Below are 21015 nucleotides of genomic sequence, written 5' to 3'. Positions count from 1 at the left end.
GTTTTACTCTGGGATTAATGAAGTGTTTGAATGATTATCAGTCAACCAGAAACTTTATTTTATTCTATTTCAGTCTGATCTTTGTGGTCCTTGTGTTACTTATTTTTGGCTTCTTTACAGTGAGAATTTTTCTTCTTTTCTTTTTCCCTATTTGATAAAATTAAGTTGCAAGTTTTGATAAAGGTATATCTGCAATCCCAGAACCTGAAAGCATTGAACCTTCTGATAACCAGAACAGTAAACTGGCAAAATAAAGTGGCTTTTAAGTGAATATGTACAGTTTATTTGTGTGAAGTGAAATAATTAGGATTTTGTTTTTTAGTTTTGTTGTTACGTGTGTGTGTGTGTGTGTGTGTGTGTGTATCCTTTCAGCACTGGTTCAGTAATTTGATGGATGAAGGGCGGAGGAGAATGAGAGACAGACACAATAAAAGAAAAGATGTCTCTTCCTCCCTCAGTGGTTGTCACTTAAGCACACCCTGAGGTGTGTAAATATGTTTACTTGTGCTATTTTGTTTCCATTCATTCAAAAATGATGATAGAAAGAGTGGCAGTTATGTTAACACATTCCTGTCATTGCACTGCAATGACCTGACAAGAGACAGCATGCAGAGAGAGAGAGAGAGAGAGAGAGAGCGCGAGAGAAAGGACTATAATGTTGCTCAGACAGCACTTGTTGTGTGTACGTGTTTATTCATGCTTAGTGGTCTTAGTCCCTGCTTTTCAGACAAACCATCAGTGGAATAGAGTGTGTCTGTGTGTAAGTAACAAAACTACCTAAAATACCCCTCCACATCACTCTCAACTGCTGTTCTCTTTCTCTCTTTCCCTCTTTCTTTCTGTCTGTCTCTCTTTCTGTCTGTCTCTGTCTCTGTCTCTGTCTCTCTCTCTCTCTCTCTCTCTCTCTCTCTCTCTCTCTCCCTGTCTCTCTGCAGAGAAAAGCAGTATTGTGTGAACTGTTTAGCATGCTAGGCGGTCTTTCCCTCTGCCTCAGCAGTTCTCAGATACACACATCATCTCAGACACATGCTCTATAATTTCTAAGCCAGTAGATTCAGAAGAGTGGCTCTCTTGGTTTAGACAATAATCAGCTGTTATCATTCACAAATATTAATACAACTACATATTTTGTGTTTTTATTTAGTGAAAAAATTGAATTAAGTACAAAATTGTTACTTATGGCATTAACAGACTTGAATCAAGGGGAATAGATATAGAATTTGGTTTTGGAAACATTTGTTCATGGTGGCAGACAGTAAGTGTACGTACATACACACACCCAGACATACACACCCTCTAGAGTTCGAGGTAACACAAGAGAGCACCTGGCTTTCAGAGTCATCGCAGCTGCCAGGTGTGGCTATTGTCATGGATATATTGAGGCTGAAAGGGCACAGTGCCAAGATACTACACTTAGATTAGCATAAGAGAATCTCTTTAATAGTTGTGAGTTGGAGTCAGCAGCAGGCAGGTAAGATGTGTTTCTCTGTGCGTTTGTGAGAGTATGGGCAGGAGATTTTCCCTCGTCTGCTGCCCCTTCACTTGACGTTAGTCAGTCAGTGTTGCGCACAAAAAAACAGAAAGTCACTGTTCAGTTTCATCCACGTTAAAATGATATTGATGATGATGATCACGCTGATGATGATGATGATGATGTTGATGTTGGTGTGGCCATTGATTGTGTACCTGCAACTGTCTCACTCATAGGCAGGTGTTGCTTTGTTCTGTCTGTTGACTTTCTTTGCTCCTCTGTGTTTGGCGGCTGGTTTTAAGGGCTGCCAGAGGCCTAGTCTTCCAGTGATAATTGGATGCTCTGCTGGATTTCTTTTTGTTGGGAGTGCTGGTATGCCATGTTCTTGGCCTTGCTTAAGAGCTTGGTAATGAAATGCCTTTCTCCCCATTACGGGAGTCAACTACTGCAAGACAGATTTCATACTGACCTCCTCCTCTCACTGTTTCTCTTATGAAATTAGAGACCTGACAAAGGTCACTGTTCACACCTGTTACGTATGAGCATATAAACATGAGTGGACATGAAAACAATGTCCACAATGCCATGAAACTAGGCTTACCATATTGGTCCAACACCAGTAGACTCTTGCTCATGTTGATTGAAACCTGTAGTTCACTGCCCTTACCTTTGTAGGTTTGATAAGAGCACCATGGTCCATGAAGCAAAGCTTAAATGGATTGATTTCCAAGGCTGGAGTGACTGTTGAAATAATGAATGAAATTAAAATTGCACCTGAATTGAAATGAAACAATCTGAAAAGATGTTGAAATCCACGGTTGATTTATTTTTCAGTAGAACTGATTTGCAGATGGTTTTCTTCAGATCAAAGGCTGGGTTTCAGAGCACTGGTGCTTGAGGGTTTTTTAAAGCTTTGTATTTTGTAGTGATTTCTTTCTCTGGCTCTCTTTGACACACGCGCACGCGCGCACACACACGCACACACACACATACTTCCAAACTGATTAGTGTGGACTTGTTAGGTGTTGCAGTTTCAGTACATTTACATGTGTCTTATCCAGTGTTTAAATATGGCCCAGTTTTTCACCTCTGTTCGCCTTCGTCTGAAATGACACCCGACTGATCTAGAACAAGCTCTGTCCTCAGTGGCCACAAAAACACTTTTTCTCAAATGTTTTGGCTTTTCCACTTCCTACAGTACATGATTAGAAAATGCCAAAATCTGGGGGACGAATTCAGAAAGGATCGTTTTCATTTTTAAAATGTTTGAAATGCTCTCAAGACAATAGTTTTCTTTCAGATTGTGAGAAGTGGTGGGAATTCCTGCTCCACGCTGAGGCTTTTGTCTTCTGATGGTGTTGTAGTGATGTCATTGAGTTCAGCCTCTTCAAAAAACAAGAAATAACGCTTTCTTCTCTAGTTCATCTGTGCAAATGACCTTAAATATTCCAAATGAGGTATTCAGAATTCCCAAATGCCTCAAGTTGGTGTGCCAAAAATGCCAAATATGCCATCCCACCTCCATCCACTCTTTAAATATCTACATATCTGACCATATGTGTCCAAAAATTCTAACCCCTATATCTTAAATTTACAAAAAAACATAAACAGATGTCCAAACCCCCTAAGTGCCCAAACCTAGAAATCCAAAATGTGTGCATACCCAAACATACATTTCTAAGAACTCTTAAAATCCATAACTAAGATCAACCTACAACATTCAGTTTTTAAGCAATCTTTTTGTTTCTTAGTAATTCAGGAGAACTTCTCCAGGCAGGGTTTTGACCCTGTCTGCTTTCCTCAGAAACACTTTACAATATCAGGCACTCTCACAGAGAGTTGGAGAAAAGTTGGCATTCCATCTGTCAGACTAAAGCTTGGCCTCAATGCCCACAGGGATCAGCGGCAGAGCTCTCCATAACCTCTGTAAGGTCAAGGTCACCGTAAAGAATTCCTTTTGAAGATTTCCCACTCTGAGAGAGAAGAAGCCCAGTACCTATAATATCCTTTTGTTCAGGTCTGTCTGTGTGAACCCTGCCGTTTCACATTCGATGCACGTTCCGATGGAAAAGTCTACACTTTAAATCTCTGCTCCCAGGAGATTCTAAATTGGACTGATAGAAGGTTGTAACCCACCTGATTGGGCTCAAAATCTGAGTCTCAGCAACTTGCATTAGAGCAGAAAATACCACTCTTCAAGAGCCAGAAACTCATCTCTTAAAACTGGACTTTTTCTTTCTTCTTCAGATAAAGGACTGAATAGTGTATTTCCTCTGAAGCAGAAAATGAATGCATTTGGGTTTTGGGAGGTGGTGAGGGTTAAGTGCCATTGTGTCCCCATTGTGACCTCACAATACATGATCATTGTCAGTCAGTTTACACACAGGGAAGAGAGACAGGGACGCAGCTAAAACAAAACAACAGACGCTGCTGCCTGACTCCAATTCGCTTATCCTTTGTCTTTCTTTCGTTACCTCTCGTAATGAGAGAAACACTCAATTCCTTTCCATTGCTCCATCTTACTCCCTCCTTCTCTCTCTCTCACGCTCTCTTTTACTCTCTTCCCTGGCCTTGATCTGTGTAGAATCTTCTGAAAGCTGTGATTTGTAATGCATGTTGAATGAGTGATAGAAGGATAAATGGAGGGAAATGGCTGTAGGAAGAGGGGGTGCTGAAAAAGAGATGTAAAGCTCACACATTCTTTTTCCCCTCACTACTGTGACTATCCCGTGAGACAGATACGCACACACGCACGCATGCACACACACGCACACACCACTGGATTCAGCAGTACTCATCCTTTACAAGGTTTGCTGATGTAGGAAAAAAGGACATCTGTTCTTTTTATCCTACCACTTTCAAGACACTCTGACATCTTCACTCTGTCTCTCTTCTCTATGTTTACTTTTCTATTCGTTGTCATTCTTTCCTGCATTTCACCAGACTTACCCATCTCTTCTTCCTTGTTCCCTGCTCTCAGACAGTGTTCTCAGCTTAAACACAAAGAGATTTCTTATCAGTTTAACTTCCATTATAACCCGTCAGTTCTGTTTGAGACAGAGACTCCCCGTGTTTAAAGAGAAGATCTGCCGTTTTTTTCCACCGTCACTTCCTCACCATCAACCAGCTCTACAGAAGGGGTTTTGGCACATTCCATTGTGATTCTTCCCCTTTTTATACAAGTACCAGAACATCAAACAAGAACAGAACATCCCTTTTATACCAGCCAACAACATCAAGGAAGGAGTCAAATGCCAACCACATTAAAAGGAAACAAAAAAAAAATGTTTACAACAGGATAATGAAGCACGTACACTTAACAGAAAATGTCAGTAAATGTCATTAACTTGCTAGTGTGGAGTGAGTGAAGAAGGTATTAATCTTATTTGCTGTTTAATGTATGATGTTAAATTAGTTAATGATCTCTGTCTGGTTAGGTTACCTCAAAGTTAAGCCACCTTAGTACTGAAATTATGTCTGGAAGTAAACCAGCACCTTATAAATACTTATTAAGCTAATTAGCTAACAAAGTAGTAAATTACTGACAAAGATTGCTTACCATTCTGCTTACCTTACCTGCATCTAACCATCTAACACTAGTGACTATGGCGATAAAGTCATCTGTGATGGTTTTGAAGATGAGGGTGAGAACTATAATGATGACTATTACCTGTAGTTCTGTCTCTTTGTCTGTGAGGCACGGGGTACAAGTGCAAGGTCAAGGTCAGGCTTTCAGAGGCAGCAGGGGATGTTTGAGTGAGCTTTATTACAACATCACACACAAACACACACACACACACACAGACACACATGCATACATGCATGTGCGCACACTTATACACAGATGTATTGCTAGCTGTTTTACTTTGCTGTTACAGCTAAAGTTATTCAGTTATTCATCTCTGTATTTCTGAGATTCATCTCTGAGGGAAAACTACCAGTAGATGTATTAAATCTGTCAGGTGGATTTGCTGTGAATGCTGACTAATATATGGTGGAGTTGTTGCATACTGAGAGTTTTTCTGCTTTTCCTACTGCAACAGACTGTTATACTGACAAGTGTTTCTTTTTCAGTCAGAAACGAAACTTTATTTCTGAGGAAAATTTTTTTCTGTCTGTGCTAAAAATGAAGTGAAAATGACTATCAACTGAGAATCACCTAATATGTGTGCGTGTATGTGTATGTATTAGGATGTCACATCCGACTAAGGTGAGTTGTTGAAATGGTTTTGACTATCAGAATGGTGTTTCATACTAAGACCTGCCAATTTTTGAGATATGAATCAGAATCTTTTAACACAGAGTGGTTATTGTGATCATCATTTTCAGTCGCTTTAGGTTTTTTTCTCTGAGGATGAGCCAGTCATCAATCTTTGAAACAGTCTATAAGACCCAATCTAAGCCTGTGATTCTAATGGCCATTTTAACACACTCTCTTGCCCCCTGAAAAAGAGCGTTTTACACACTTAATATAGACCTGCTGTCATACACTTGGACCACACTGTTGGCAAGTTGGCAAGAGCACATTTTTGAGCCTCCTCTTGTGTGTTGTACAAATTTTCCTTAAGGGCAAACAAACCTGCATACTCACTGATATAAAAATTCTCTGACACATATATATATATATATATATATATATATATATATATATATATATATATATATAATTTTTTCTTTTGGCTAGACCATCATAAGCACTGCTGTTAATATATGAGAAATATTTGTATAAATTGAAATTTGTTTAATTATACAAGTCCTTGATGGTACCCCAGGACACGAAATGCTTCACAAAGTCAGTAGCTGCCCATATTGAAAGGCTTAACTAAACCCTGTCTGTTATAAAAGCACTAAATCACTGAGTGTTTCAGAAGGACTGAGTACTACAACCATGGTTAATGCATTGGTTAATGCTGAGGGTGGGAGTAGCACCTACTGAAACAAAAACCTGAACACGGTCAGTGTGAATCACTTGTTTAATTCTCCTACACTCATAAGAGATACTGGAGTGTAAAGTTTGATTTCTGATTTTATGTTTGTTTGATAAAAAGCCAAATCTGTTGCATTTGGAACAGCCTCTCAGTTTTAGTGGTTCTAGCGCAAAACAGTAGAGGTGACAAAAAGGTGATTGTAATGGTAAGATGATGGAGTGGAAGAATTGTTAGGATCAGAAGATATGCTTGAAAGAACGGTAAACTGACTTCATATAAACCAGGTCTACAGAAAGAACAGTAAACTGACTTCTTCATATAAACCAGGTCTACAGAAAGAACAGTAAACTGACTTCTTCATATAAACCAGGTCTACAGAAAGAACAGTAAACTGACTTCTTCATATAAACCAGGTCTACAGAAAGAACGGTAAACTGACTTCTTCATATAAACCAGGTCTACAGAAAGAACGGTAAACCGACTTCTTCATATAAACCAGGTCTACAGAAAGAACGGTAAACTGACTTCTTCATATAAACCAGGTCTACAGAAAGAACGGTAAACTGACTTCTTCATATAAACCAGGTCCAGAGAAAGAGCAGTAAACCGACTTCTTCATATAAAAAGGACTAGAGAAAGAACAGTAAACTGACCTCTCCATCTAAACCAGGTCTGGAGAAAGAACAGTAAACTGACTACTTCATCTAAACCAGGTCCACAGAAACAGAGTAAGGTTTATAGCATAATGAACTCTGCTCTGCTCTGCTCTGCTCTGCTCTTGTTTTCTCTCACTGAGACACTGTGGAGCAGTAGGACAGGAGTCACTGTGTTGTCTGCTACTAATTATTTAGAGTTATGCTAACTTTAGGAGGTCTGCCAGGATCTCTGTGAGTGAGTGTGTGTGTGTGTATGTGTATGTGTACATGTTTGTGTACGTGCGTGCGTGTATGAAAGGGAGAGAAAAAGAAAGTAGCAAACGAAAACTGTTTGACACCGTTATACAGGCCTCTCACAATGAGAGTTTCCTTTGCTCCGTCTGTCTTTATCTCCTCCAGCTGTTATACTTGCCTGAAGCTGTTAGACATACATGTATATGCATAATGTTTTCATAAACTTCCCAGTGGGAAGGGGATATTTATATATATCGCCTACCAACTGTGAGGTTTATGAAAACATTATGCATAAAACATTATGCACATTAATAGAGTTGATGTGAGGTGGTTGTCCTAAGGTCACAAAGAGCTTTCATGAAAGCAATTTTCATTTCTGCATCTTCTGCTCTGGATGGATGAAAGTGAAATGAATTGTATTTGAGACAGCTTTGTTCTGTATTGAGTCAAATCTGGAAAGTCACTTGCCACATTGTTGGAGTGTAACATGACACTGTGCTTTGGGTAAGTGACACGGTTCTGCTTAAGGTTTCATACAGACCTATGAACGCACAGAACGGCATCATACTTTATATGGCAATGTCATCTTTTTACATGAGTGTTAGACCGTTAGAGTCTGTCTCTGTCAGCTCTGTGTATGTGTGTGACAGAGAGAGAGAACTGCAAACATCTCTATCTGCACTAGGCATGATGTAACAGTGACTGTACAGACAAACAGGGGATCACGGGTGTGAGTGGCAATTTAGGGTGACAGTAGGAACAGTGCACGAACAGGCCTTTACCCGCAGGCTCTGTGTTCATACATGTATGTGGTTGAGCATGAGCATGAGCATGAGTAGACGGTTGTACTGGACTCACCTATTATATAACCATTTACCCCATAACACACTTACATAACATAACACCAGCATGCCACAGGCCCAATGACCGTTCACTCCCTCCGAGAGAGACCAGGGCCACATTTGTTCCCAAGCACACACACGTGCACACGCACACACACACTGTGTGTTCATCTCCCATCAGAAGACTCCTCACAAGAACATGTTGATTAAGTAAAGTTCTTATGATGCAGCATTGATGTAGAGTGGTTAAAGGGACACAGCCCGGTAACGGGAGGCCATGGATTTGATTCCAGAACATGGCAATTCTCCGGTGTCCTTGTACCAGACACTTCACCCAGTGTTTCTCCACAGTCCTGGGACCTCTGACAGGGAATATAACTGCATGAGTCAATTGGAATGTGTGGTGGAGTCGTACCATCAATTTCACATCATCCACAGAACATGAGTGTGTTTAAGATTTTGACTTAAACAACATATCAAAGTAAAGACGCGTTGTAAATTCCTCTTTAGTGTTGGCAGGTTTTTTGATAAACAGAAAAAAAGCCAAAGTAAATGCTTGCCCACAAAAATTCTGATATCTTCTAAAAGGCTTTAAAGAAGTCCTTTGTTGTTTTAAAACCAGAAACAGGTGTATGCTTAGCTCAGAGTAGGTTTTTTTTCTGTTTTGTAATTGGTCTCAGCATGGTCTCCACTCTCTCATTGGCACAGTGTGAGTGATTAAAGAGGCATTTGCACTCTCTTGGTGATTCTGTGACCGAGCAACAAGGGCAGCTGCCACCTTCATTCAAATCTGCATGCTAAATTTCTAAAGTCACTTTGGAGGGAAAGACATCAATCAGGTTCCCTTTCTTTGATTACATGTTGCCACGGCGGGTTTGTCCGTCCTGTCTGTGAAAAATGGACTTGCTCCTGTACGCCTGTGGTTTTATTATTATTATTTTTTTTATTTTTTTTTTTTTTTAACAAGGTTTGATATTGTGCCACCCGCACAGGCCACTGGCACTCATCTAAACACACCGGTCTATGAAGCCGTTTTTCTTTATCCTGTTACAGTCAGTTGCGGTTTGATTCCTGTGCGTGACTGCATCAGACCCAGTCATTATGTGGTTACTAACGTGTTTAGGCTCCAAATTCAAAGCAGTCTCCTGTCACTCGAGAGGGGTTACCTTTGACCTCTAGAGATGAGCATTAACTAAAGGAATAGAAGCAAATCTGACCCATTTCAACCGACACAGTCACAGAGATGCAAGCATGAAGATTGTTGTGCTTTACCTGTAGTTTTACTGCTTCAATCAATGCCATCACATCTGAATATTGAGCAAAAAAATATCAAGAGCTTAATTTGTGTAGGGAAGCATGAATTAAACATTAAAAAACAAGGACACCGACACAGTGTTGTTGGATAGCTGTCCTGACCCTGAAGAGAGTCACGCTGAAAGCTCAGGCCTGATTATGGGTGCAGAGGTTTAAGTGTCAGGTCTGGATTAGGTTGCTGGTCTTTAATAATGGATGTCTCCCTTGTTTTCATGATACACCCACTTATGCTGGGGTTTTTTTCTGGGTCATGGCTAGAGTTTCCATTGCAAAACCACAAAGAGAAAAAGAGAGCTTTCTGTCCTGTCAGTCAAACCAAAACCCATTAACAGTGTGCATGGATGAAATGTTTATGGTTTGAGAAACAGTAAAAATCCCCCCCCCCCCCCCCCCCGTCTCTTTCTCTCTCTCTCTCTCTCTCTCTCTCTCTCTCTCTTTCTTTATGTGGTAGGCCCTGGTGTTTGTGTTGTGTAATCTATCATCAGCAAGGTCAACTCGGACATGATCTCTGATGGTCCTACAGTTAACGGGCGGGAGAGAAGCGTGCTGTGTGCTGGTACTATATATAACCATGGCGTCCTATTTCACCAGCAGCAACCACAGACTGTGCTCATGGTTCCAGCCACGCAGCAGGTCACTGTAAAACAAACAGCAACACTCTGCGGGAGGGGGCCTTCATTTCGCTCCCCCCGGCTCACCACAGTCCTCAGCATTAATTACACGTCGCAAAAAATAATGCAGAACACTGCAGGAGAGAGAGACAGAGAGAGAGAGAGACAGAGAGAGAGAGAGAGATAATAGGCTGTACGAGGCATATTTTTTATTTTGAAGATGACAGATTCTTAACAGTGTTGTAATTTGTCTTGCAGTGAGCAACCGATGCACACTCATTAAAATTCAAGGACTTAAAGGCTTTTTCCTCGTAAGAGGTACAACACGATAAAAACATAACTATAAAATGTAAATGTAAAATGCAGATCTCATCATTTTAAGTAGAGAGTATGAGATGACTCTCAGATACCTTGGAGCGTGTAAAGATCTCCCCACCTGCTAAACTCAATCTGTCCTCAGTAGAGTAAGATCACAGGCACATACACTTGTCCTCACTCAGTGCTTTACCGGGATATTGGGAGAATGTATTGTCTTGTCTATGTGATTTTTCAGGCCACTAATACGGAAAGCTGTAATGAAGTGATGCAGACATCCTGGACTGCAGAGCTCATACTTCTCTCAGTAACCCTTTTACCTCTCTAATTGTGCTTTTCTTGCCATCGCTGCGACTCTCTGTGTCACGTTCTCTTTCTCTCTCTCTCTCTCTCTCTCTCTCTCTCTCTCTCTCTCTCTCTCTGCTGTGTCTATCTCTCACTCGACCCCACCCCCATAATCTTGTTACTCTCTCCTTTCCACTGTTTCTCTCCTTTGAGACAGGTGTTCTCCTCTCATGGTGTGAATGAGAAACACTGTTCCCCCTTATTACAGAACTCGGAGGCTCATCGAGACATGTTGGATCACTGGCGTGACTTTTATTAGACAGGCTGCGCTGTGTTTAAAATCATAAAAGACTACATCTTATCATTACTGTGGAAAAAGAAAAATTTAGCTTTGCAGTCTTATAAGGTGACAGACCACCTCAGATTTATTCAGTTTCTCAACAGAAATCTGCTTTGGTCAATGAAGACATATGTGGTGCTGATTTAAAGAGTTTGGATGATAACGCTGCCCCAGCTGTACTAAAAATCCTCTTATCTGTTCCTGTGCACACTCACACTGTGATGCTCTTGCTGCTGCTGCTGCAGCACAATGTGGTGTCACTGCTGGATGCAGACAGGCGTCAGAGAGAACAGTTTGTCCAAGAGGAAGCCACATTCCCTCATAGAGACAGATAACAGAGCAACTGAAAGATGGGTTTCCATCTCTCTTTCTCTCTCCTGCTCTCTCTCTCTGTCTCTCTCTCAGAGGGCAGAGAAACGGGTACACACACACACACACACATGCACGATGTCCTTGAACCCTGGAAACAACGATGTCTCCAGTATGGCACATTCAAGTGTACTTTCCTCATACTGTAGACAGAAGAGAGCCTTTTTTGCTTTGATGATTCATATTTCGGATTTGTTTTATTTTTGTCTCATGACACGATGAAAGTAATTCTCTCATAGACAAAGTTGAAAAGCTCATAAATTTGGTCTGTGAAATGGAGAAGTTATCTTTTAATGTGAATATGGAAACAGAAGTGCGTGCTGCATGCTGCCTGCAGCAGGCTGTCAGAAGACTTCTCTTTGTATTAAGAGGGTAATGATGTGTCGTGGGGCGTTGTGTTGATCCCATATCAAATTAGCTTCTATCACGCTTTCTCTTGCTCTCTCTCTCTCTCTCTCCCTTTCTCTCTCTCTCTCCTCTCTTTCTCTCTCCTCTTTTTGCAGAGAGTGTCATTATAGTGTCCTTACACACACGCAGAGACAGAGGGAGAGAGAGAGAGAGAGATCCAATAGCTCTTATGTCTAAAAAGTGCGAGGATTGTAGCACAGAGAGATCACACACTCGTACGTTACTCATCCTTGGCATTCATGAGCATTCATGTATTCACCGATACATACAGCCATGCTTATATTACCCATAGTATTCATTGAGACACTTCCAAAACAGGCCAGGATGTTAAAAATTTATCAGAGTATTAATGAGACTAGCTCTCTAACCCACTTCTGAAACCTTAACATTTATAATTTAAGATTTACTTTTGAGATTTATCTTTGGAGATTTATGTTTCTACTGAAGTAACCATGGTGGGAACATTTTCTCTGTGCAGCAGTGAGCGTGTCAAAGGAAGAATGAATCCAAGAAATGCAGTGTTCTCAAAGCATGATACAGGCCAACAGAATAACAAGGGCAGACTCCCTCATGCCAGTCAACTGCAGCTCAGACCTTACACACACACACACACACGCACGCGCACACACATACAGAAACATAGGTGCACACACACACACATCTGATTCAACTAATTTAGACGCTGAAAAGCTGATTAACAGGATCCCGTTAATTTACTTTTTTTACTTTTTTTTTTTTTTTTTTTTTTTAAAGAGAGCCCCCAGTCAGCGGTCTGTTTTTCGGAAGAATCCCTCAGTCAGTGGTCTGTTTTTGGGAGGGAATCCTCAGTCAGTGGTCTGCTTTTGGGAGGGAGTCCTCAGTCAGGGGTCTGTTTTTGGGAGGGAGTCCTCAGTCAGTGGTCTGTTTTTGGGAGGGAGTCCTCAGTCAGGGGTCTGTTTTTGGGAGGGAGTCCTCAGTCAGTGGTCTGTTTTTGGGAGGGAGTCCTCAGTCAGGGGTCTGTTTTTGGGAGGGAGTCCTCAGTCAGTGGTCTGTTTTTGGAGGGAGTCCTCAGTCAGTGGTCTGTTTTTGGAGGGAGTCCTCAGTCAGTGGTCTGTTTTTGGAGGGAGTCCTCAGTCAGGGGTCTGTTTTTGGAAGGAGTCCTCAGTCAGTGGTCTGTTTTTGGGAGGGAGTCCTCAGTCAGGGGTCTGTTTTTGGGAGGGAGTCCTCAGTCAGGGGTCTGTTTTTGGGAGGGAGTCCTCAGTCAGGGGTCTGTTTTTGGAGGGAGTCCTCAGTCAGTGGTCTGTTTTTGGGAGGGAGTCCTCAGTCAGGGGTCTGTTTTTGGGAGGGAGTCCTCAGTCAGGGGTCTGTTTTTGGGAGGGAGTCCTCAGTCAGGGGTCTGTTTTTGGGAGGGAATCCCTCAGTCAGTGGTCTGTTTTTATGTTCAAGCCCTTACTCAAGAAACTGTTTAACAGTGTGATCGGAAAAGTGCTGGAAAACTGTGTTTTCTTTCTTCTTTTTTTTTTCATTTTAACAAACTGTTACCCGTGAGCAGTGCTGTTTACTGGAATGGTAGAGTTAAGATGTGTGTGCTGTTTTCTCTGCTTTTCTGAGGGAGTTTAAATTGACCTGCTTTTCCGTTATTACTGGAAAAAAAGCTCTAAGCATAGCCATGTCATATACATTAGCAGTGGTGTGAAAACCATTGGATTTTAATTTGTTTGTGTGTGTGTGTGTTGAACTCATATGGAGGCTTGTCATGGTTATGTCGCAATACACAGATTGTCTTGTGCAACAGTAGCTCTGTACAGTCTGTAATCTCTAGTTAGGCAGTATTACCCTATCCCCAACAAAGGCCTCTGTCCCAGCCAGTGAACGTCCGGAGTGTTCAATCTGAAAGGTCATTACCTAATGTAGATTTTGTGCTCAGACCACACTCTGTCAGGCCTTTAGACTGAGGCATTTGACTCTTAACTGAGACATTTTCCTGCCTCCACTTTCGCTGGTGTTGTGCGGGGAAGGAACAGCAGCTGCAGTGAAGAAAAACAGCTTACCTAACCGCGTGCTGATTAGCCTTGATTATTTTTCTTGTGCCGTTAAAATCAGGTTGATCAATTTAGTCAAACAGTTTATCCTGAGACTTTACTAACTATATTGCTCAATTTCTCTCTCTCTCTCTCTCTGCCTGTCTCTCTCTCGTCCCCCTCTGTCTGTTTCTCTCTCTGTCTGTGCAGGGTGTAACTGCAGTGTGGAAGGAACGGTAAACCCTGATGAGTGTGATGCTGACAGCGGGCAGTGTGTGTGTGTGTCAGGCTATACGGGTCTCCTGTGTGACGTGTGTGATGAAGGCTACTTCACTAACGGGACCATGGGCTGCCAGCCCTGTGCGTGCGACTCCTTTGGCGCAGTGGGTCCACGTTGTGACAGGTAACACACACACTCAGACACACACACACACAAACTCACACATTTACTTGCACCTTGAACGCACACATGTACACACCATTTTGCAGCCGTATGTTACCACTGGAGGTCAGGGGGTGTTTCATGTAGCCAGACAAACTGAGTAACCAGAATGGCCACAAAAGCAGGGCTGTCCAGTTGTCTTGCTGGTCAGTCCTGATGGCTGACAGCAGATTTCTGAGTAGCTGTGTAGTGACTTTTAGTTCTAGTACTAGATTAAAGATAGTTTTGTTTCCAAGACAACATTCTGCTGCCTTTAACAAACTGGAAAAGTCTAAGTCAGCTTCCTGAACCTGGAAAAAGACTTCAGACCAAAATCCAAATGGCACTTTTGGACAGCATGCCTCTAGGAGTGGATTTAGTGATATTGATTACATTGATTTGGCTCCTCTAATCTACCACACTGTTTGTGTATTAGTGATATGTCATAGTATATCTGAACGTTGTAATCCAAACAGAGAGTTCAGTTAAACTAGTGAGTCCTAATGAAGCACCCCACAGATCTACCACTGTGGATTTTCCAGTGTAAAATTTCATGGTGTTCATTTCGAGGATGTTTTGCTCCCTTTAAAATCAGAATTACATTTGTGATGTCACAGGACCTTCAGATGACATAAGCACGATCTTAGAATGATCTGCTCAATTTAGGATTTCATAGAGGAAGAATTTGATGTGATAGCATAAGGAGTTTGAAACGGTTCGTGTACTCAAGTTCTGGGAGTCTTGTGCCTCTGGTAAATTAGACAAGTGAAGTCAGAATAACACTTCAGCTAGTAATACTCTAACTCACCAACCCAAATGACTGTCAGCCAGCTAATGCTGTTTGACATTATCAAGCTTCTTCTTAAATTGCTCTAGGGTATGACCAGTTGGCGATTTGTAGGGGGATGAGGGAGGATGCCATCCTCCTTGTTAGGAAAATGACCAAAATGCATCTTGTTAACCTACCACCCCCCTACATACTCTATTGAGTAGCATCAGTGACCACTGGGCCATCCTCCATGTTGGCCTTTGGGCCATCTCCCCTCTCGAAAAATAACAAATCACCTACTGGGTATGGCAGAATGATTTACACCTCGGAGACTTGGCTATGATCAGTGATACCTGAGTTTCTCACTTGGAGCTCTGTCAGAGTTCTTCACCTGCTTATTTCCTAATCAGATAGTTATCTGAGAATGTGTGAATATGTGTCTATGTGAATTAAGGTTGTGCATGTGTGTTAGAAGGTGTGTGTGTGTGTGTGTGGGGGGGGGGTGTGTGTGTGGATGTGTCTGGCAGTGCTGAGTGTGTGCTTGGAGGAACTGTGAATGATTCTCTTTGGTGTGTGACGTTGCCTGAGGGCGAGGGAGGGGGATTGAAGCTTGTTTGTCGGCATGTATACTCCTGTTTTGAATGACGGTATTCTACGGGGTTTACCTGCCTGTCAGGTTCTCTCTTACACTGTCTGTGAGGTTTCCTCTCTTCCGCCCTGTGACGTGTTGTACAGAGTTTATCAGGTGGACAAAGTAAAGTTAAATCCTCCACATGCCTCTCATTACACAGCAAGATTGCACAGGTCTCAAACAATCCTGACTATTTCTCTCTCTTTCTCTCTCTCTCTCTCTCTCTCTCTCTCTCTCTCTCTCTCTCTCTCTCTCTCCCTCTCTCTCTCTCTCTACCTCTATCTTCTCATCAGTGGAGGAGGTAAATTATCTCTGTGGTGTCATTAAAGAGCAATAAAAACACTCCTGTTATGGATTAAAAGTCTGTGCGTGTGTGTGTGTGTGTGTGTGCGCGTGTGTGTGTGTACAACAGAGAGAGAGAGAGAGAGAGAGAGAGAAGAATCTGTTGTACTGAGGCTAGTGCAAATGTCATTCCTTTAACCTTTCCAAACACTATCTCTGACAGAACACGAGCCTTGCATTCTGTAAGGGCAACATCCGCTGATTTCAGGGAGCAGAGGGAAATTTGATAATATTCCAATACACAGATAGGCTTTGCAAAGGACACCTCAAGGTTCTCTCATTCTCTTTCTCTTCCTTAACACAGTAAAACCAGGCAAAGACTGTTCAATTAACTCAGAGGCTTCTGTATCACTTCAAGGCTCAGAGTATGTCCTAGGGGATCCAGTTTTTCTTTGAATGTGTGGTCTTCCTGCAGCACGGCACGCGCGCACACACACACACACACACACACACACACACACACACACACACACACACACACACATACACATACATATACACACACACACATACATACTGTGAGAGGGCTGTGGAGGATCATGTTATAGCTGTTAGTGGACCACACGTCACTCTATATATGGACATGTCTGACTTTGCCCCATATAGAGCACACACATACACACACAGACACTCACATGCTCTAACATGCACAGTAAACTTGTACATAGTCATGCACTCGCAGTCAGAGCAGGAGATAAAACCTTTCTCTGGGAGCGGCTGTGTGTCAGAGCAGTATTGAACTGATGCTTGAGAAGGGGCACAGGCGCTAACACCCGGTCAGCGGCTGCACTCGTTTGATGATCACTCACACTGTGACTTTCCACTGTAGCCACACAGCTTCCACATTTATCAGGACACAGAACCAGATAAAAAAAAACAGCTCCAAACAGAAAAGGGTTTCTTGCTGTCTCTGAGAAATTCTGTTCTGTTTCTGGTGTGTGTGTGTGTGTGTCTTTCTTTGTGTGTATCTGTGTGTATGCCTGTGTCTGTGTCTGTGTCTGTGTGTGTCTGTGCCTGTGTCTGTGTGTGTCTGTGTGTGTCTGTGTGTGTGTCTGTGTCTGTGTCTGTGTGTGTGTGCATGCTTGTGTTTGAGGTGAGAGAAAGGGAGAGAAAAAAACAGTGGTTTCCATTTGGCAGCTGAGGCCAGATTCCCGGGTAAATTGGTGCTCTCTGCATTCTGCACTCAGCTGCAGCGTTTGGCTGGAATGTCGGTCAGACTGGAGAATCTGGATCGTTTCACTGCAACAATAATCCCACATTGCGAAAAGACAGAGTTGTCATAGGGAACCAGGTTAGTACCAATCCAGATTCCCTCCAGAAAGTCATTCCGGACTAAGAATAATCTAAGACACTCCATGTGACAGGCACACTTAGCAGGAAAGTGTGTCTTACAGTGAAATAATACAGGCACAAAGTGACCGCAAAGGAAAAGAGAAAATAAAAAACTAACCCAAACGGTGGAATTTTCTTCCAAACACATTTCCGTCCTTGACTGAAAATGATACAGTGTAAAATGAAACCTCAGTGACCTCAGTGTATCTGTTTTTCCCCTTGGAACAATTTTCTGTGTAACACCCTCACTGATACAGCAGTTAAACTGAATTCTGTTGTTTTTCTGAATGATGTTGCATTGAATGAGAGAAGGCTTCAGTTAGCTACTGATGAGATTCAACTACAGGCAGTTCTCACTCTCTCTTTCTGTGTGTGTGTGTGTGTGTGTGTGTCAGGTGTGTGTGTGTGTGTGTATGTGTATGTGTGAGTGTGTGAGAGAGAGGGAGAGAGAGCGCCTGGTCTGGATCACTTCAGAATTTGGACGAGTTATTATTGCACTGTGCTCTAAAAGCACACATAACACAGCATTCCTTAACACACACACACACACACACACACATAAACACACCTACCTCTGTTGCATCCTGAACTTTTTACCTTGTCTGTCTTCTGTATTTTGTCATGTTCTCACCGCAAAATACACACACACAAAAATCCCTCTGAGAAACAGTCAAAGCCAATCTGCTCCTATAGATCAAAACCAAAATGCAATCTTTGTTGTGTTTTCTTTTTTTTTTAATTTGTTTCTTTGTTTGTTTTTTAATTCAGGCCTGTCAGGTCTTTCTGAGCTGACAGGTCCTGTTTTTCATTCATTTACTTTCTTCCCCAACCTCTGTATACCTGCTAACCTTATCTGCCCGACTGATTCTGTGTTTCCATCTCCAAAGCTCTTTCTCTGTGCGTCTGTAGAGACATGCTCAGCCTGACTGTTTTGGCTGGCCTTGTTGGTGGTGGCTATGCTGTGTTTGTCATGTTTTATGTTTCCTCTTCTGACTGGGACTGCACTGTGCTCCTTTGTTGTGGTAATGTGTGTGTGTTGTGAGACAGGTGCTACTCTGGCTGAACCCAAGAGATAAAAAAGCTTTTGTATTGTAACAGCATCATCTCTCTAGCTCTGAATCATCTCTCTCTCTCTCTCTCTCTCTCTCTCTCTCTCTTTCTCCTTCTCTCAGTTGATGCCCTGACAGTGTTTAAAGCCCATCCTTCTGCACACAAACTGTTTTCACTGATTTTGTTCCTTGTTTTGCATCACAGCCTCTCTTGTAGCTTTTTGTTTCATTTAGATACCCCGTTTGTTTGTTTATGTCGTCTTTCATTAGAGGAGAGATGGTCTGTCAGGACTGTTTTTATTCAGCAGGGTGCGGTTGGTAAGGAAGACAGAGTTACATGAGGAGGAGCATCAGCTTGGGTACAGGATTCACCAGAGACTAAATCAAAGCCATGTGACCACATGTGCCAATACAAATTGAACCCTTAGATACACATCACACGCCACCCACCCATTTTACAACAGCAGTAATCTTATGGAGTAGAACATTTCCTATATAGTAGGGTTTTTTTTAAATGAGATGCATCCCAATCATAGCAGTCATGCAGCAAAGATCCCAGAAGTCATCATAACAAGGTGTGCGTGTGCGTGTACATGTAAAAGTGTCAAAGTGTAAGGGTGTGTGTGTGTCCATAAGGTTTTACTTTAGCATAATTCCTGAATTTTTAATGTGTGTGTGTGTGTGTGTGTGTGTGTGTGCGCATGCGATTTAATGAGGTTTTGCCTTTGGAGCAGAGAGCATAATTAGACATTTGTAATGTTGTAGTGGAGGTATTCAGGATTTTTTTGAAGAATATTGTGTTCTCTGGAGATTCTGAAGCTGAAAATGCAACTATAAACCCTAAGATAAGATTTCACTGATCTCCTATGTCATCAGTGTCCTTCTCCACACTCTGTTCATCTCAATATAGTCAGCCCAACACACACACACCCTACAGAGGCATGAGTGGTTCTATCTCTCCTGCCACTCCTAGTCAACAAGTGAATCCCAAAGATCCCACAAGCTCCTCCGTTTGAGGCGGGAACAAAGAGGAGAATTCCCACAGGAGAACAGGCGAGAGGGCTTTAACAGAACCAGCGTTATTGCCTGTGACACGCTCTAGCGCTGAGGAAGAGGAGAGCGGGAGATCAGGAGGGCTGAAGGAGAGGGGTTGGGAGGTGGGGTTTCAGAGGACTGTAAATTGGCGATAGAGCTCCAGAAACTGCGACTTCATGGAAATGCAGATGGTTGCTTAGCAACATCCCCCAAAAGGGGGGATAGGAGTGTGTGTGTGTGTGTGTGTGTGTGTGTTTTGGGGGATTGGAGACCACCATCTGTGAGGGAAAGAGAAATCCCGCTCTGAGCTGAGAACTGAAGGGTGGGGTTTGTGTGAGGGTGTGTAGGCGAGTGGCCAGTGGAGCACAAGGAAATGGAGAGATTAAGTTCCTTTGTGTTCAAACTGGTATAACCTTAATAAGAGCGTAGTAATAATTTAAATTAGAACATTTACCAGTTTGTGTGTCATTTAGTTGTGTGCATCTGTGTGTCTGCGTGTCTGCGTGTCTGCATGTCTGTGTGTGTGTGTGTTTCTGCATGTCTGTGTAGGTCTGACAGATGTATTTGCTGAGCAAATTCTGCATAAATACAATGCATGCATCCAGACCTCAGATTATGAATATGATTTTATTTTTATAATTATTTTTAATTGTTAATAAGTAAGTAAATAAAAGAATTATTAATTATTTAGTTATATTTATGAATTCAATGTAAAATTTCTAATTTTATTCAGAAACGGTTGGGCTGTCACATGGAATTTGATGTGCGTGACTTAATGTAGAATTTCATGTATAATTCAGAGGTCTGGTTTTATACCAGACTACCTGCTAGAGGTGCAATGTGTGTTTGCGTGTACTTGTTTGAGACAGACAGAGAGAGAGGGAGCGAGACAGCCAGACATGTATAGTGTGTATCCTTATATGGTCTCACTGCCTGATTAGACCCCAGCATGCCCTGCGACCACATTTCTCTCTTCTTCATCTGCTCTCTCTCTCTCTCTCTCTCTCTCTCTCTCTCCCTCTCTGTCTCTCAGATATTCATCCACACGTGCACATACCCGTACACATATTCTTTCACTTGTCTCCTTTTGTCCCCACCCCTCCACGTCTGACACCAAACTACAGATGTAAGTACATCAGAAACAGAAATACCCAAACAAGGAGGTGAAACAGGGGTCAAGACCAGTGTGGATGAGCATAATGGATCTGAATGCTGATTGGCCCAGGGGAGTCCCAAGCATAGCCCCTCCCCTCTGTTAGCTACCAGAGCGGTTAAGAGGTTAGTGACAGAAGGCAGACAGAGACCCTGACCCAGTTAGAGGGGGAGAGTCAGGAGAGAGTGAAAGCTGGGGACAGAATGGACAGTAAAGCGTAAGAGAGAGAAGGGGGTGAAAGGGGAAAGTGAGGGACAGAGGGAGAAAGGAAAAGTGACAGTATGTAAGGGGGGGAGGAGGTGTAGAATGTAGAAAAAGAGATATGAGATGGAATACATATAGTATAGATGAGAAAAATCGAACAATGAGGTGCCCTTCCTGTAAATTTGCAGAGCGCTGTTTTCTTCCTCTTAATATGTCCCTCATGAGCTGTACACATGCACACACACACATACTCACACACACACACACATACTCACACACATGCACACACACACACACATGCACACA

The 21015-nt window shown here is 42.3% G+C and overlaps 1 protein-coding gene across 1 annotated transcript in view; it reads left to right on the top strand.

Annotated features, from left to right (window-relative positions):
- Window positions 1-21015, top strand: part of LOC115823459 (multiple epidermal growth factor-like domains protein 9) — a 51366-nt gene that overhangs the window by 4131 nt on the left and 26220 nt on the right. The window contains exon 2 of the mRNA XM_030787509.1: window positions 13984-14176. Coding sequence (XP_030643369.1) covers window positions 13984-14176 — 193 coding nt within the window. The remainder of the gene's footprint in view (window positions 1-13983; window positions 14177-21015) is intronic.

The sequence above is a fragment of the Chanos chanos genome, chromosome 10, assembly GCF_902362185.1.
Source record: "Chanos chanos chromosome 10, fChaCha1.1, whole genome shotgun sequence".
Taxonomy (NCBI): domain Eukaryota; kingdom Metazoa; phylum Chordata; class Actinopteri; order Gonorynchiformes; family Chanidae; genus Chanos; species Chanos chanos.
This window is presented reverse-complemented; position numbering and strand designations above follow the sequence as displayed.